Below are 17,928 nucleotides of genomic sequence, written 5' to 3'. Positions count from 1 at the left end.
GAGTGCTGAACTGGGTTATGAGAAATCTTGATGGCACTCTCATTGTCACAGTAGAGAGGCACATTCTTCATGTTGACGCCATAGTCCTTGAGAGTTTGCTTCATCCATAGCAATTGAGCACAACAAGAACCAGTGGCAATGTACTCAGCTTCAGCAGTAGATAGTGATACGCAGTTCTGTTTCTTTGAGGACCAACAGACCAAAGATCGTCCGAGGAAATGACATGTACCAGATGTTGACTTGCGGTCCACACGATCACCAGCATAGTTAGAGTCAGAATATCCAATGAGATCAAAAGCCGAGCCCTTGGGGTACCATAATCCAAGTGTTGGTGTGTCAGCTAGATATCGAAGAATATACTTCACAGCCTTATGGTGTGATTCCTTCGGTGTAGCCTGAAATCGGGCATACAAGCAAACACTAAGCATAATATCTGGCCTAGATGCACATAAGTACAATAAAGAACCAATCATGGAGCGGTATACCTTATGATCGAAGTCGATACCATTTTCATCAGTGCACAGATGGCCATTTGTGGGCATAGGAATTTTGACGCCTTTGCAATCTTGCATGCCGAATTTCCTCAGTACATCCTTGAGGTATTTCTCTTGAGATATGAATATGTCATTGCGTTATTGACGAATTTGAAGACCTAAGAAGAATTTCAATTCTCCCATCATAGACATTTGATATTCTTCACTCATCATATAGGCAAATTCATCACACGCCCGTGGGGCCTGCTTGAGGCCATAGAGGGCCTTATTGAGTCTGAAGACTTTGTCAGGATGCTTTGGATCTTCCAAACCTGGGGGTTGAGCAACATATACTTCTTCCTCAAGCTTACCATTGAGGAATGCACTTTTCACATCCATTTGATATAGAGTGATATCATGATGGTTAGCATAACCAAGTAAGATGTGAATAGCCTCAAGTCTAGCAACAGGTGCAAAAGTTTCATCGAAATCAATTCCTTCAACCTGTGTGTAGCCCTGAGCTACAAGTCGTGCCTTATTTCTTACCACAAGGCCATTTTCGTCTTGCTTGTTGAGATAGATCCATTTTGTGCCAATGATATTATGCTTGCGAGGATCTGGACGTTTGACCAGTTCCCGGACGTTGTTGAGCTCGAACTGATGTAATTCTTTTTGCATGGCCTGAATCCACTCAGGCTTCAGAAATGCTTCATCTACCTTAGTGGGCTCTGTGATAGAGACAAAAGCATAGTGCCCACAAAAGTTAGATAAATGTGAAGCTTTTGAGCGTGTGAGAGGACCTGGCACTTTAATGGCATTGATGATCTTTTCAACTTGCACTTCTTTTGCAATGCGAGGATGAGCTGGTTGTCATTGAGGAATTTGATCAGCATTTTCTTCAGCACCATTTTCTTCAGTATTTTCTTCATGTGCATTAGCTCGACGTTCTTCATGTTTTGGAATGAATTCTTCAGCAGATTCTTTAGTAGGAATGACATCCTCAGTAGCCTTGAACTTGATAGTTTCCTCAGGTGCTGGTTCATCTATCACAGAAGGTAGGTGCTCTATTGGGTTTCTTGTCAGTGAGGAGTTCATAGGCAGTCTTTTTGAAAAATTTGTGAAGATATACTCTGTTGATGCTGTGGCACGCAGTATCAATTGCATCAATCCAGCAACGACGAGGTGTCTTGTATTCATCAAGCATAGTGCGAGCCATCTCAACAAGAGTTCTGTTCTTGCGCTCCACGACGCCATTCTGACTTTTGCCTTTGTCAGCGAAGATGATATGCTTCAGATGCGATGGTTATAAGGGAGCAACCATCAATAGATTCTTGTCACCAGTCATGTGATTTGTACATCCACTATCGAGGACCCACTCAGTGGCTTTGGGTTGATCATCCTGCTGATGAATTAGTGCAACTTATGAACTCATATACTTCATTAGTGAAGAATATGACATCAATTTCATCAAGCAAGAGAACAGATAAAGCAGTATGAGGACGTGAGAAATGGAAGTTCATTTCTTCATGATTAGCATTCGTCCTTTCAGGCACATTCAGGTCTCTAGCAAATTCTTCAGACGATTACGTACGTCTGGAGACCTGACCCTGTAGAAGAGATTAGTTCTTTTTCTTCACCACCCACATCTGAAGGGGTGGCAAAGAGTTCATCACTCTGCGAGCTCCATACGAGAAAGGTGGCATAGAAGCCAGTCCATTTTGTTTCACATAAGAGGGGTTAGGATAAGCATATGAATAAGCAGAGAAATTCTTCGAGGACTTATGAACATAATGATTAGAAGAATAATGCTTATATTCATAGCCTTTAGCTCTTCCCTGCGAAACAGAGTAGTTAGCACGATGATATTCATATGAGGACTTTGATCCTTTTGAGGAATTTGGTCCATATGAAGAATTTGATCTGAGGTTCCTATTTTTCACAGGTGGTGTCCTGAGGACATTCACCTGAAGACTTTCAAGGCACCTTTTGGGAACCCAGATTTTCTTCACAGGAGGACCGTTCCTGCAATTAGTGCCAACATATCTAGCAAATATTTCACCATTCTGATTTTTGAACAGTTTATAGTTGGAGTCAAATGACTCATCATAAGAACGAGGAGATTCACATGCAAAGCCAGATAAGTTAGATGGATCAACTGGAGGTCCCTTTGCAGCAACCATGAGGTTTTGGGGTACTGCTCAGGCTTCCAATATGTACCATCAGTATTGAGTTTCCTCTCAAAGGCAATACCCTCTTTCCTAGGGTTCCTGTTGAGGATCTGCTTTTTAAGCACATCACAAAGAGTCTGATGCCTTTTGAGGCTTTTGTACATGCCTGTCATGTACAATTCCTTCAGCTCTGCATCGTCAGTGATACTAACAATGTCCTCAGATGAGGAATTAGTGATAGCAGAGGCAAGTGAAGAATTTGAAACATTAGCAGCATTTGAACATTCAGGTGAAGAATTAGCAGATTCACGTTCAATGCACTTCAAGCATGGAGGAACAAATTCTTCCTGAGAATCGCTGGTTTGTTGAGCAAGTAATGAATCGCGCTCCTTCTGAAGATCTTCATAACTCACTCTTAACTTTTCAAGATCTTGCTTTCTTTGAAGAAATTCATATGAAAGCTTCTCATGATCAGATAAGAGAGTGTTATGATGACCTTGAAGGTTGTCAAACCTAGACTGAAGTCTCTGAAGATTCTCAGTCAAGGTTTTAGTGTGATCCATTTCTTCACCCAACATATCATCACTTTTGTCAAGCATGTTTTGAACCTTTTCAAAAGCCTTTTGTTGTTTTACAGCAATCTTAGCAAGTTTGGAGTAGCTGGGTTTGAGGTTTTCATCAGATTCATTCTCACTTGATTTAGAGGAGGGGTATTTGAGTACCTTGGCACCTTTTGCCATGAAGCAATAGGTGGGTGCGTAGTTGTCATTGTGTCCATCAGCCATGTTGGTGAAGCCATTTTCTTCATAGTTGAAGATGGACTTGCTGACGAAAGCAGTAGCGAGAGCTAGGCTCGCCACACCAGACTCAGACTCCTCAGATGCCTCCTCTTCCTCATGTTCCTCAGATTCAGTCTCAGAGTCCATTTCCTTGCCAATGAACGCCCGAGCCTTCTTGGAGCTGCTCTTCTTGTAAGATGAAGACTTCGAGGATTTTGATGATGAAGATTTTGAGGATTTCTTCATTTTCTTCGCATCATCAGAACTGTAATTCTTGTATTTCTTCTTATTTGATTCCTTTTCCCGCTGAGGACAATCTTGAATGTAGTGTTCGGGTTTCTTGCATTTGTGACAAAGCCTCTTCTTGTAGTCACTGGATGAGGAATCATTGCTCCTTGAGAATTTTCCAAAGTGACCACGTCTTGAGAACTTCTGGAATTTCTTCACGAGCAGTGCTAGCTCATGGCTCAGTTCTTCAGGATCACCAAGGCTGCTACCAGAATCTTCATCTTTAGATTCAGACGCTGCCTTGGCCTTCAGGGCACGTGATCTGCCATAGCTCAAACCATAGAGATCTCTCTTCTCAGCAAGCTGGAACTCATGAGTATTTAGCCTTTCGAGGATATCAGCAGGATCAAGTGACTTGTAATCAGCACGTTCTTGTATCATCAATGCTAGAGTATCAAATGAGGAATCAAGCGATCTCAGCAATTTCTTCACCACCTCATGGTCGGTGATGTGAGTGGCACCAAGTGCTTGAAGCTCATTTGAGATGTCAGTGAGGCGATCGAAGGTTTGGTGAACATTTTCATTGTCGAGACTTTTGAAGCGGTTGAAGAGGTTGCGAAGAACATTAACTCGAGAGTCACGCTGGGTTGAGACTGCTTCATTGACCTTGGAAAGCCTATCCCAGATAAGTTTAGCTGTTTCCAATGCACTCACTCTTCCATACTGTCCTTTGCTCAGATGGCCACATATGATATTCTTCGCTTGAGAGTCGAGTTGCTTGAATCTCTTCACATCAGCAGCATTCAGAGAAGGTGTGACTGAGGGAACACCATTTTTCACAACATACCAGAGATCGTTATCAATTGCCTCAAGATGCATTCACATCTTATTCTTCCAGTAGGGGTAGTCCGTCCCATCGAAGGTAGGACACCCAGCAAAGACCTTGATCATACCTGCGGTTGACATAACTAAAACTCCAGGAGGTTAAACCAAAATTACACAGAACAAGGGAGTATCTTGCTCTGATACCAATTGAAAGTGCGTTATATCGATTAGAGGGGAGTGAATAGGCGATTTTTATGAATTATTCACTAACGAATTTGTAGGTGAGGAAATTCCTTAGCGGAGAACTACTAGCAGTAGAATAAGTACTCAAAAGTAAACATAACAGAACACAAGCATAGTCATCATGATGAAATGAAGACAAGCACAGAGTACAGAAAGCGTAAACACAGGATAACACAAGATGAAGACAAACAGACTGAAGAAATTGAACTGAGGAAATTGAGAAAGTCTTCAGTCAAAGTCTTCAAACATACATACGAGCAAGCACTCAACACAGTTATGAGGAAATGAAAGAGTTGAGGAAATAGAACCAGTGAGCTTGGTGAAGACAATGATTTGGTAGACCAGTTCCAACTGCTGTCTCAGTTGTACATCTAGTTGGAGTGGCTAGGTATTTAAACCTGAGGACACACAGTTCCGGACACACAGTCCTCACCCAATCACTCATGGTAAGTCTTTAGGTGACTTCTGAACCTTCACAAACTTGGTCACTCGGCGATCCACAATTCATCTTGGATGCTCTAGACCTTGACGCCTAACCGTCAGGAAGAAGCACAATCTTCAAATATAACAAGCATCGGATCCACGAAGGATCAATCACTTCAGTGATGCTCAATCACTTGGGGTTTGTAAGTGTTTGGGTTTGGGTTTTCCTCACTTGATGATTTTCGCTCAAAGTCCTCGGAGGATGGGATGCTCTCAAATGACAAGTGTCAGTTTCTCTCGGAACAGCCAACTAGCTAGTGGTTGGAGGGGGCGGCTATTTATAGTATACGGAGCAACCCGACATGATAAGACATAAATGTCCTTCAATGATATGACTGTTAGGTGGGTAGATAGTTTGGGACAGCTGGCGCATGGCACAACAACGGTTGGAAATTTGAGTATCAAATTCCTCAGGGCTATCATGTTACTCACTGTGTAGGCAATCCGCACTGGCGAATTCCTAACTCCTCAGTCAGAACAAATTCCTCAGAGACCAGAAGAACTTCGTCTCTATCACTGAAGAATATGAGTGAACTGTATGAGATTTCCAATGGCTTCACTCGAAGGGATTGGTAGGTGTAGGATTTTGAGTTGAGAATCACATGGAAATTTTTCCTTAGTATTTCCTCGACCCCCTTTAACAGTACGGTGTTTCCTATGACTCAAGAAAGAGAAAATGAAACTACGAAAACAAAAGTCTTCATGCTTTATGTTCCTCGAATGAATATCAAGTCTTCAGGATTGCACCAATTTCTTCACTTTCAAAGTCTTCAGAAAGTCTTCAGAAATCCAAAGTCTTCAGTCGAAGAACTTCATTTTTAGGTGTCGACTTTCTCTGTAAATATCAAACTCCTCATAGACTTATAGACCTGTGTACACTCAAAAACACATTAGTCCCTTAACCTATAAGTCTTCAATACACCAAAATCACTAAGGGGCACTAGATGCACTTACATGTTAGTTGAATAGATAAATCTGAGATTGTGTGATGCATATCGTATAATCATACCCACGGATACTTGAGGTGACATTGGAGTATCTAGGTGACATTAGGGTGTGGGTTGATTTGCGTCTTAAGGTGTTATTCTAGTACGAACTCTAGGATAGATTGAACGGAAAGAATAGCTTCATGTTATTTTACTACGGACTCTTGAATAAATTGATCAGAAAGGATAACTTTGAGATGGTTTCGTACCCTACAATAATCTCTTCGTTTGTTCCCCGTTATTAGTGACTTTGAAGTGACTCTTTGTTGCATGTTGAGGGATAGTTATATGATCCAATTATGTTATTATTGTTGAGAGAACTTGCACTAGTGAAAGTATGAACCCTAGGCCTTGTTTCCTATCATTGCAATACCGTTTACGCTCACTTTTACCACTTGCTACCTTGTTGTTTTTATATTTTCAGATTACAAAAACCTATATCTACCATCAATATTGTACTTGTATCACCATCTCTTTGCCGAATTAGTGCACCTATACAATTTACCATTGTATTCGGTGTGTTGGGGACACAAGAGACTCTTTGTTATTTGGTTGCAGGGTTGTTTGAGAGAGACCATCTTCAACTTACGCCTCCCACGGATTGATATATCTTAGGTCATCCACTTGAGGGAAATTTGCTACTGTCCTACAAACCTCTGCACTTTGAGACATCAGCAGGCGAGCAGCAGGCCCGTAGCAGTAAAGCAACTCCCAGCGACGCGGCAGCAGGCCCGCGGGCATAGGCGCGCGCGCACGAGGCCCAGCCAGGGCACAAGCAGCGGAGCCGAGGGTGGCGCAGGCAGCAGCAGCGGCTAGTGGGAGTGGGAGCGGAGTTCGGTCGTGGCAACGACGAGTGCGGGAGTGGCGGCTATGGCGACGGACGAAAGAGGGGAGAGTGGGGAATCGGTGCGGCTCACCGAGAGGGCGCACGAGGGCCCGACAGTGGGTTTAGGAGCTGCAGTGGGCGTCGGCGTTGAAGAAGACAGCGTGTGACGCCCCTGATTCAACCGTACACTAATCATGCACGCAAATGTGTACGATCAAGATCAAGGACTCACGGGAAGATATCACAACGCAACTCTACAATTAAAATAAGTCATACAAGCATCATATTACAAGCCAGGGGCCTCGAGGGCTCGAATACAAGAGCTCGATCATAGACGAGTCAGCGGAAGCAACAATATCTGAGTACAGACATAAGTTAAACAAGTTTGCCTTAAGAAGGCTAGCACAAACTGGGATACAGATCGAAAGAGGCGCAGGCCTCCTGCCTGGGATCCTCCTAACTACTCCTGGTCGTCGTCAGCGGGCACCACGTAGTAGTAGGCACCTCCGGTGTAGTAGGAGTCGTCGTCGACGGTGGCGTCTGGCTCCTGGACTCCAGCATCTGGTTGTGACAACCAGAATGAAAGGAAAGGGGGAAAAGGGGGAGAAAGCAACCGTGAGTACTCATCCAAAGTACTCGCAAGCAAGGAGCTACACTACATATGCATGGGTATCAAATGGAGTAAGGGTATCATATGTGGACTGAACTGCAGAATGCCGGAATAAGAGGGGGATAGCTAGTCCTATCGAAGGCTACGCTTCTGGCCACCTCCATCTTGCAGCATGCAGAAGAGAGGAAAAGGTAAGTTCACCCAGTAACATCGCATAGCATAATCCTAACCGATGATCCTCCCCTCGTCGCCCTGTGAGAGAGCGACCACCGGTTGTATCTGGCACTTGGAAGGGTGTGTTTTATTAAGTATCCGGTTCTAGTTGTCATAAGGTCAAGGTACAACTCCAAGTCGTCCTGTTACCGAAGATCATGGCTATTCGAATAGATTAACTTCCCTGCAGGGGTGCACCACATACCCCAACACGCTCGATCCCATTTGGCCGGACACACTTTCCTGGGTCATGCCCGGCCTCGGAAGATCAACACGTCGCAGCCCCACCTAGACCAACAGAGAGGTCAGCACGCCGGTCTAAACCTAAGCGCCCAGGGGTCTGGGCCCATCGCCCTTAGCACACCTGCACGTTGCGTGGGCGGCCGGAAGCAGACCTAGCCTAGTGGCGTTCCAGTCCAATCCAGCACGCGCCGCTCCGTCGCTGACGTCAAGAAGGCTTCGGCTGATACCACAACGCCGGGATACCCATAACTACTCCCGCGTAGATGGTTAGTGCGTATAGACCAAATGGCCAGACTCAGATCAAATACCCAGATCTCGTTAAGCGTGTTAAGTATCCGCGAACGCCGACCAGGGCCAGGCCCACCTCTCTCCTAGGTGGTCGGAACCTGCCCTGTCGCTCCGCCTCAAAACTCCACTCGCGGGTGCTCCTCAAGCCGACCCGTCTTTAGTCACCACATGTATCATGTATAAAGTATATAGTATTTACCCGTGATCAACTCCCGAGTGAACACGGCCCGATAGTATAGCATGGCAGACGGACAAGGATGTAGGGCCACTGATGATAAACTAGCATCCTATACTAAGCATTAGGAGTGCAGGTAAAGGTAACAACAGTAGTAGCAAGGACAGGCTATGCATCAGTATAGGATTAACGGGAAACAATAACATGCTACACTACTCTAATGCAAGCAGTAAGAGAAGAGTAGGCGATATCTGGTGATCAAAAGGGGGGGCTTGCCTGGTTGCTCTGGCAAGAGAGAGGGGTCGTCAACACCGTAGTCGTACGGGGTAGCAGCGGCGTCGGTCTCGGTGTCTAGAGAAAGAAGAGGGGGAAGAAACAATAAATATAATGCAAGCATATGCATAGTGATGCATGACATGACAAGTTACGGCGCTAGAGGTGCCCTAACGCGGTAGTAGGTGATACCGGTGAAGGGGGATAACATCCGGGAAAGTATCCCCGGTGTTTCGCGTTTTCGGACCGGTGAACCGGAGGGGGAAAGTTGCGAGTTTGATAGGTTAGGGATGCGTGCCGGACGAACGGACTGCGTATCCAGATTCGTCTCATCGTTCTGAGCAACTTTCATGTACAAAGTATTTTCATCCGAGCTACGGATTATTTTATATTAATTTTTAAAGATTTTAAATCATTTTCTAGAATTAGCATAATTAAATTAATTTAGAAATTGCATTTATGATGTCAGCATGACATCAGCATGATGTCAGCAGGACCAAAGGTTGACCAGGTCAACCCTGCAGGTGGGTCCCGTATGTCATAGGTACAATAACCTAATTAATCTATTAATCAGTTTAATTACTTAATTAGGTACCTAATGTTTAATTAGTTTAATTAAACATGATTGATTAAGTTAATTAAGTCAATTAATTAATTAACATTTTTATTTACTTATTTATTTATTTATTTAATTTTAAGTTCCTTTTTTTAATCGTTCTGGGGCGGGGCCCCCTTGTCATAGGGCCAAGGCCCTTAACGGGCATACGGGTAGTGGTTCTCAGCGCAGCGCGGAGGCGGGCGACAGCCCACCCAACAGGGCGATGTGGCCAGCGGGGAAGGGGGCCGGCACGTGACCCATCGCCGGCGACCGTGGCCGGAGCTGGACGGTACGGCGAGGGGTTGGCCGCGGCGCGGGCCAGCAGCGCGGTTGGGGGGGCGGCAGAGCCGCGGCAGCACGGCAAGAGGAGGGCTGGGGCTTGCCGAGGCCGTGGGCGGTGCGGCCGGACCAGGACGACCCGAGCAGGGGCTCGTCGACGCAGGCAAGAGCGCCACGGGTGCGGTGGTCAGAGGGAGTGGGGAGGCGCCGGCGACCTCGTAGGCGGAGCGCGGCGATGCGGAGTGGTGGCGATGCACGGCAGGGGCGCGGGCGAGCAGCAGCAGGGCGTCGGCCACGAGCAGAGGCAGGCGGGGGTGGGGGTGTGGCAGCACGGGCCGGTGGCCATGGCGAGCAACGGCGTACAGCAAGGGGACGGGGGCGGCGGCGACAAGCGCGAGCGCGCGAGAGAGAGGGGGGAGCGAGGCGCTGCTCACTGGGGCCGTAGGGGACGGGGCAGTGGACTCGGGGGCGGTCGGGGAAGACCGGCGAGGAGGAGGTCGAGGCGGCGGCCGTCCGGCGATGCGGATCCGGCGAGGTGGGAGTCGGGGACGGTCCCGAGGCGACGAGGGGGGGGGGGGTTCGGGCGTCCTGCGCGGCCGGTCGGGGAGGAGGGGAGGAGGACGAGCGCCGGTGGGGTGGGGCGCCGGCGTCGGGGGCGACGGGATCGGGCGGATCCCGATCCAGATCGGCGGGGGAGGGAGGAGAAGGGGATCGGGGGGGAATGGGGTGTCGGCTAGGGTTTCCGCCGACCGGGGGGGTTATGGGAGTGAGGGGGGTGGGCCGGGCCAGGGGCTGGCCGGCTGGGCCAGGTGGGCTTGGCCCAGTTTGGCCAGAGGGGGGTTTTTTTCCTCTCCTTTGTTTTATTTTTCTTTTCTTAATTTATTTTCTCTTCTGTTTTATTTCATTTTAAAATATTCAGATACTTTATAAAAATGTGTGCACCCCACCATAATTAACCTTGTAATATTTGACAACCCCCGAACATTTTAGTTTGATTATTTTTTTGAAAACTTTTATTACCATCATAATTTTGAATTGAATTTCGAAACCGTTTTGATTTAACCCGAGATTAAGTACAGTGACAGAGGTGACGTGGCATCATTAGTGAGGATTACTGTAGCTTAATTACCCGGGCGTCACACAGCGGCAACCGAAGCGGAGGAAGATGGCGATCCGGCGAGGCAGAGGGGGCTCCGAGGTCGAAGAGGTCCACGCGGTCGACGTAGCCGACAACGGCGATGCGTACGGACACGCAGCTAGACCGCGGGGAGGCCGAAGGGCGCGAGGGCGAGCTCGGCCATGGCGACGACGACGCGGGTGGATCTAAGGAGAGAGAGAGAGCGACGAGGGAGAGAGGGGGAGGCTGAGTGGATGAGAACGAGAGAGGGAATCGAGGGGGCGAGGGGGGTTCCTTATCCCCTCACTGGCGACGACGAGCTGGCTCGGTGGCGACCATGCCCCTGTAGCGGCACGGTCGACCGAGACAACCGATGGGGTGGGGGAGTGGGCCATTGGGCTGGCCTGGGGGTTACCTGGGCCGATGCCAAGTGGGGGATGGGGCCTCTCCCCTTTTTTTGGCTTCTCCCTTTCTTTTATTTACTTTTGATTTTTCTTTTTTCTTTATTTTAAATTTGAATTTGGAACCGACTTCGAATCAACGTGAGCTTAAAAAAGTAAAAATCGATGAGATGGCACCATTAGCATGATTACTGTTGCATAATTATCCATGCGTTACGCTTTGGTCCCGGTTCATGAGTGAATCGGGATTAATGACCTTACTCGGGCCTCAATCAAAACCCGGTTTTCTATTAGTGAAAAGATTGAACATCCTTTGCACAATAACTCAGGGAAATCTTATACTACAAAGCTTGGGGCAGATACTAGCTAGGTTCTCCTAAAAAGATTTACTATGTTTAAGTATTTTCTTCAAAAAATGCATCGTACAATTGCTACATTAAACATTATTAGTACTCTCTTTGATCAATTTTATTCTGCACATAAAATTTGGCTAAAATAAAACTTCGTTCAAACTTCATGAAGTTTGATCATATTTGTATGAAAATATCAACATTCACAATATGAAATGAATATTATTAGATGCGTTATGAATTTAATTTTATATTATATAATTTATTAGGGTAGATTCAATATTTTTCATACAAATATGTCAAACTTTGTGAAGTTTCTTTTGCGAGGTAAATACGAAGTTTGACATCAGACAAATCTTATGTATGGTCTTATATATACATATATGAAGAAAAAACCGGAGGGAGTACATGACTCTTGTTGCACGTCATCAAACCTACTAATCTTTTGTATACAGATTGCACCACAAAATAATTTGAAAACTGAAATCATTTGGACGAGCAAAAGGCTAAACAAAACCAGATATAACAACGTATAACAACCAAAATGAAACGACCAGCTAGAAAGTTAAAAAAACAACAAGTGTCACCCACTCACCCCCCGTCAATGGCGCAGAGACCTACTCGTCTCCAGGACGGCCGCCGAGATGCGTCTGCTTCATCTTCGTCAGCTCCTTCCTCCTCTTTCTCGCCTCCGCTGCCATCACCGCCCTCTCTCTGTCTCCCGCCACAGCACGGCTGCCGCCGCTCTCGGCGCTCGTCGCACACTTCCTGTCGACGTCAAGCCCCAGCGTGAGCGAGCACGGGTCGTCGTCGGTGTCCTCATCGGCCGTTCCGCCGCAGGTACCCTGGCTGGCGCCCCCGCTCGTTGTCTCATGGAGCGGCTGCGCGTAAGATGTCGCCGGCGAACCATGTGGGTCGGTGACGACGGGGTAGTACCACGCGCAGGGCGGAAAGCAGAGCGGCGGGGCATGTCCAGTGCTGATGGCGCCGCCCGGGTTGCTGGCGTTCGGATTGTACCCCGGCCAAGAGCCCCAGACATACGGCACCGGCACGGCTGAGGGCCCAGCTGTTGCGTAAAGGAAGCCCGGCCCAGGGGGTGCGTCCAGCGGGGCCGCCGTGGACAGCGTGGCTTCTGCCCGCTGCTCCGCTGGTGGCGTCGTGTCCATGGACGTTACCACCGGCGGCGGCGCCTTCTCTGCCGTCTTCGCAATAACCTGTAGATGGAGAAAAGCATTCACGATAGTCAGGATCACAGCAAGCTTTCGCTCCAGGTGTTTGGTTCTGGTTTCACACAGAAGGACGATTCAAAAACGCCATTGGTAAAGCTCCAAAGACCTGGACAAGCTGGCAAAAAGCTCGTCTCAACAAGCAGGGCAACCTACCTAGCTACTCCTACGTCTCTTGTCGGCATGAGCGGTAGAACAGCAGAAGCGTGTGCGGCAACTTTGGGCCACAAATTAAAGAAGAAAGCAATCTTGGCAGAAAGCCAAATATAGAAAACACCGATGTCGTTTTATCCATACATATGGCATCAAGAACTACGTACTCCAGCTCGGTACTTGGGTTCCAATTCGACTATGACTTGTACTTGTATTTCCGATGACTGCTTGATGGCCTACCTAGCGACTACTACTGGACTGGGGTACTACAGTAGTAAAGTGCAGTCATGTGGCTCGCTTTCAGGGGAACAACTGGAGGCTCCGAACATGCTAGATTCTCTCTGCCCTGACTCTAGTAATTACTCCTACTAATAAAGATCACTAAAATAATGGAAGCGGCAGATGATGTCGTGCCTGTTCTTTCAGCTGCTTGTTCGTCTCCTGGAGTGTGAGATACTCTTGCATCACCGTCTCCTTCTCCTGCGCAAACAAAGGGAGAATTAACATAGGTTAAGCCTAATGTTTGTTCCTGCTAATTGCCATTCTTGCTGCTACATAAACCTATCGGTATTACCTTCTTCATGCTCTCGTTTTGTGACGACAAGTCCGCAACTTTCCTCGCCAGTTCGTCTCGGATCGCCTAAATTAAGACAACACTATATAAAGCTGGAGTAGCTCGCATGAATTGTATACAGAGAGATGGTTTTATACCAACGCTGTGAAAGCCAAGATATTATAACCTGACGGCGGAGTATGGTTTGGCGCGCAGACTCCCGGTTCGCGAGCACGCGCCGCAGCCGCTTTGCCTCCTTCTCAGCCTGTTGGATCCGCACAAGAAACTAGGGGTCAAGTGAGAGCCGGCACAGGTTTGCATCCACGCGACATAGCCGCTGAGTTACCTCGGTGAGCGTATGCCGGGGCCTTGGGCCGTAGCCGCCTCCACCTGGAGCCGCCGCGGCCACCCGCGCCTGCTGCGAGGGACACCCGGCGCTGGAGCTGCTGGAGCACGACGACGCCTGGATGCCGACCTTGCCCAGCTCCAGGCTCAGCCTCGTGCTCGCCAGCTCCTCCTCCTCCTCGCGGCTGGCGCCATGCTGCGGCGCCGCCGGGTGCGCGGCGGGAAGAGCTGCTGGCCCCGAAACGCCGGCCATGTTGGCCAGTGCCATGGCCGCGTCGAGCTCGACGTCGCCCGAGACGCCTCGGCGGCATTGCCGCTGGCCGCTACGATCAGACATGGGAGCAACCGGGACAATCTTGGCATCTGCAGCAGACACGGGGTGGGAGTTGATGCCAAGGCGAAGGGAAGGGCGGCGGCCGGTGCCCTGCTCAAGTACACACCTTGCCCTGGCCCGTGCCCGGCCGCCACGTCTCCACGCCACAGGACGTCACGTAGGTAGCACGGACACGTGGCGGACATGCGTCAGCCGTCCGCTCGCTTCCTCCCGGTGGGCCATTGGCGTCAGTGGGATGTGGCGCCGTGTGGTAGTATGGCCGCATCGGACTTACACATGGACCGCTGAACAGCCAGGAGGAGCAGTGGAAGCTCGGTGCCCTCCACGGGTGTGGGACCCAAAGGGCAAAGATGGGGCCGCGCGGTCAGTAGGAGGAGTAAACGGTGCCGCGTGTGAACGGGACATGACAGGCTGCGGGCGGGGGGGCAACGGCCTGGAAGACCACGCTTGGCTCAGTCGGTTGAGGTGATGTTTGGTTCTCTAGTCCTATGCCTTCTTAGTTTGTAGGATTTTTTGAAAAAAAAACTCTTAAAGAGGTGCTTATAAGGATTTTTAGCAAAAAGTCTTAAAAAAATCCCAACCTGTTTGATTTATTTGGGACTTTTTATAGTCCCAACACAAAAAAGTCCCTGAAACTAAACACCCCCTGAGTATCACCGAGTCGGAGAAGTTACCTGGCTGCTAAGGCTGGTCGTAATGGTAGTATCATAGCTAGTATCATGCATGCCAACTAGACTATTTTGCTGAGGTGGCATAAAATTAAATGAAAAAAAGCGTTGAGTATCATATTATGATACCGTATCATATTAAATACTATGCTAATATGTGTCATGCATGGCAATAAATAAGGCTACCGACAGTACTAGTATATGATACTGTGCATTACGGAGGTAGTATCATACCTTAGTATCATGTGCATGATACTAAGGTACCCAACGCGCCACGCGCCACGCGCTAAAAACTGCCCATTACAAGCAGCCTAAGAGCATCTCCAACAGGCGCCCAACGCGCCACGCGCTAAAAACTGCTTTGCCGCGCATCCATCGTCTGATTTAGTGCGGCGCCCAGCGCTGGCTACAGTAGCCGCGTTAAAATGCAGCGCGCGCCGCTCCAGCAGCGCGCGCTCATTCTACAACATTTTTACATCGGAAGCATAGATAAAAAAATGATAGATTGCATAAATAAAAAACGATGCAAAGGTATTTTACATCGGTGCAACTAGATATTTAGTTTGAAAGCATAGATAGATAAAACTACGGTGCAACTAGATAGAAACTACCACGGCATACATAGATAGAAACTACTCCAAGTCGCTACCATCATCACCATCATCATCCTCGTCGGTGTCGTCCGAGGTATCGAGCCACATGTCGAACCAACGTTCATCGTCTGCCATGAAGATCGACCTCCCACCTGCTGCAACGATATCCGACTGCGCATTCGCCAATGCCTTCCGCCGACGCCGGTCCGCCCGCTTCGCGCGGCGCCTTGCCTCATCTCCGCCCAGTAGGCACGCTCGTCCTCCTCGGCGATGACGAGGCGGCGCAGCCGCCGAGCGTGGTCGGCACGGTCCATGTCGGTGATGAGACGCGGCGGAGGGGCGACGCGCTACGCCTCCTCACCGTGAAGATGTCTCGGAAGTTCATCTGCGACCGGGGCCTCTCCAAGCGCCACGCCGTCGCGTTGTATGCGCGGGCCGCCTCGTGCGTGCTCCGGAACGACCCGAGACCGAGTCGGACGTCGCCGGACCGGATCTCGGTGGAGTACCAGCCGTTGGGACGCTTGCGGACGCCGCGGTAGCCCGAACAACCCCGGCGGCGCGGCGGCATGGTGGCGCGGAAAGCGGCGAAGCGGCGAGGTGGCGAAGCGGTGAGGTTGCGAGGGGAGGGCGCGTGGCAGTGTTCTGTGCGCGTGGTGAACGCGGGATTTTATAGGCGTGCGCGAAGCGGCGCGCCAAATCTATCGCGCCGTGTGCCGCTTTCTTCCGCGCGCGCGCAAACGCTTCCCGCGCGCGGTAAGTTCCCGCCACCGCTGGAGCGCGCGGAACCAGCCGGCGCGTGCTAAAACCAAACTTTACGGCGCGGGCGCGCCTTTTGCCACGCCTGTTGGAGATGCTCTAAGGCCAACTCGCGCGGCCCCTTCCCCTCCGGACCCGTCTGTTTAGGGCAAAACAGACAGACCCCATGGCCCAACGCACGATGGTCTGAACTCATCTGAGTTGTTTTGTGTGCGAGCCGATCTATTTCGAATGCAAACATGCGTCGGGTTTAAGTCGCGGTGGATAGCAAACGGACGCGTCGCTTGTCCAAGTCGGAGCCGCATGGCAGGCGCCCACCTACCTCCCACATGCCAACATCAAAGCGCACGCGCGGCCAGCCCCACCTGTCATCCGCCCAGCGAACGGTCGTCGTCCTTCTTAAACGGGAAGCCGTGGACCGGTCGTCGTCTACACTCCCTACTCCAGCCCTCTTTGCCCCCTCAAAACCCGACACGCCCCAAACCCTAGCTCTCCCTCTCCCCGTTCTCGATCTTGCCGGCCGGCCGCCTCGCAGCCATGAGGTTCTGGAACTCCGGCCGCAAGGGGAAGCACGACCGCGATGCTGGCTCGTCCTCGGGCCACCGCCGCGGTTCCTTGAAAGAGGAGCCCGCATCACCACCGTGTCGGGCCCCCGCGCCTGCCCCATTCACCATCGGCCCTACGGCCGGCGACGAGCGCGGCCGGCAGTACATCAGCACGGATATATGTCGGCGTTATTGGGAGACGAGGACGCCGCTTCCGTGGAGCGACTTGCACCTCCCCAATAACTGGCACCTCTCCGCCGACTGGGTGCCGGTCCCGCCGGTCCCGACGAGCGGATGTACCCGCCGCCAGGAGATCGAGCGTCGCCGCCTCATCCCCGACGACATCTTCTACGACCCCAGGTACGCCCCGACTCCGGGCTCTGGGACACGTGGTTAAGGGATGAGCACGACATGCGCACGCGCCTTCTTCTTCGCCGGCACCTCGTCGGGGCCACGGCGGCCACGTCGAGAGCGCGGAGTGGCTGCTCCCCAGGTGCGCAGCCTCACGCCCACGCCATCGCCTTCACTATCTCCGTCGCCACCTGAAGGAAATATGTCCTAGAGGCAATAATAAAGTTATTATTTATTTCCTTATTTCATGATAAATGTTTATTATTCATGCTAGAATTGTATTAACCGGAAACATAATACATGTGTGAATACATAGACAAACAGAGTGTCATTAGTATGCCTCTACTTGACTAACTCGTTGAATCAAAGATGGTTAAATTTCCTAGCCATAGACATGAGTTGTCATTTGATTAACGGGATCACATCATTAGAGAATGATGTGATTGACTTGACCCATTCCATTAGCATAGCACTTGATCGTTTAGTTTATTGCTATTGCTTTCTTCATGACTTATACATGTTCCTATGACTATGAGATTATGCAACTCCCGTTTACCGGAGGAACACTTTGTGTGCTACCAAACGTCACAATATAACTGGGTGATTATAAAGGTGCTCTACAGGTGTCTCCAAAGTTACTTGTTGGGTTGGCGTATTTTGAGATTAGGATTTGTCACTCCGATTGTCGGAGAGGTATCTCTGGGCCCTCTCGGTAATGCACATCACTTAAGCCTTGCAAGCATTGCAACTAATGAGTTAGTTGCGGGATGATGTATTACGGAACGAGTAAAGAGACTTGCCAATAACGAGATTGAACTAGGTATTGAGATACCGACGATCGAATCT

At 49.5% G+C, this 17,928-nt stretch overlaps 3 protein-coding genes across 3 annotated transcripts in view; 1 reads left to right on the top strand and 2 right to left on the bottom strand.

Annotated features, from left to right (window-relative positions):
- LOC147971057 (uncharacterized) overlaps positions 1 to 4,089 on the bottom strand; it is a 67,940-nt gene extending 63,851 nt beyond the window's left edge. Inside the window, exon 1 of the mRNA XM_087523803.1 lies at positions 3,155 to 4,089. Coding sequence (XP_087379929.1) covers positions 3,155 to 4,089 — 935 coding nt within the window. The remainder of the gene's footprint in view (positions 1 to 3,154) is intronic.
- Positions 4,090 to 11,915: 7,826 nt separating this feature from the next.
- LOC125555795 (uncharacterized) lies at positions 11,916 to 14,226 on the bottom strand. Its single transcript, XM_048718639.2, has 5 exons — positions 13,837 to 14,226; positions 13,678 to 13,755; positions 13,512 to 13,577; positions 13,352 to 13,417; positions 11,916 to 12,772 (listed from the first exon to the last, which is right to left on the bottom strand). The coding sequence occupies exons 1-5, from the start codon at positions 14,170 to 14,172 to the stop codon at positions 12,176 to 12,178; spliced, it is 1,143 nt and encodes a 380-aa protein (XP_048574596.2). The 5' UTR covers positions 14,173 to 14,226; the 3' UTR covers positions 11,916 to 12,175.
- A 2,497-nt stretch (positions 14,227 to 16,723) lies between these two features.
- LOC147971056 (uncharacterized) lies at positions 16,724 to 17,128 on the top strand. Its single transcript, XM_087523802.1, has one exon. The coding sequence runs from the start codon at positions 16,724 to 16,726 to the stop codon at positions 17,126 to 17,128; it is 405 nt and encodes a 134-aa protein (XP_087379928.1).
- The last annotated feature ends 800 nt before the right edge of the window (positions 17,129 to 17,928 follow it).

This window comes from Triticum urartu, chromosome 5A (genome assembly GCF_056163025.1).
Source record: "Triticum urartu cultivar PI428250 chromosome 5A, HENAU_Tu73, whole genome shotgun sequence".
Taxonomy (NCBI): domain Eukaryota; kingdom Viridiplantae; phylum Streptophyta; class Magnoliopsida; order Poales; family Poaceae; genus Triticum; species Triticum urartu.
The sequence above is the reverse complement of the archived record's forward strand: the minus strand, read 5'-3'. Positions and strand labels throughout refer to the sequence as shown.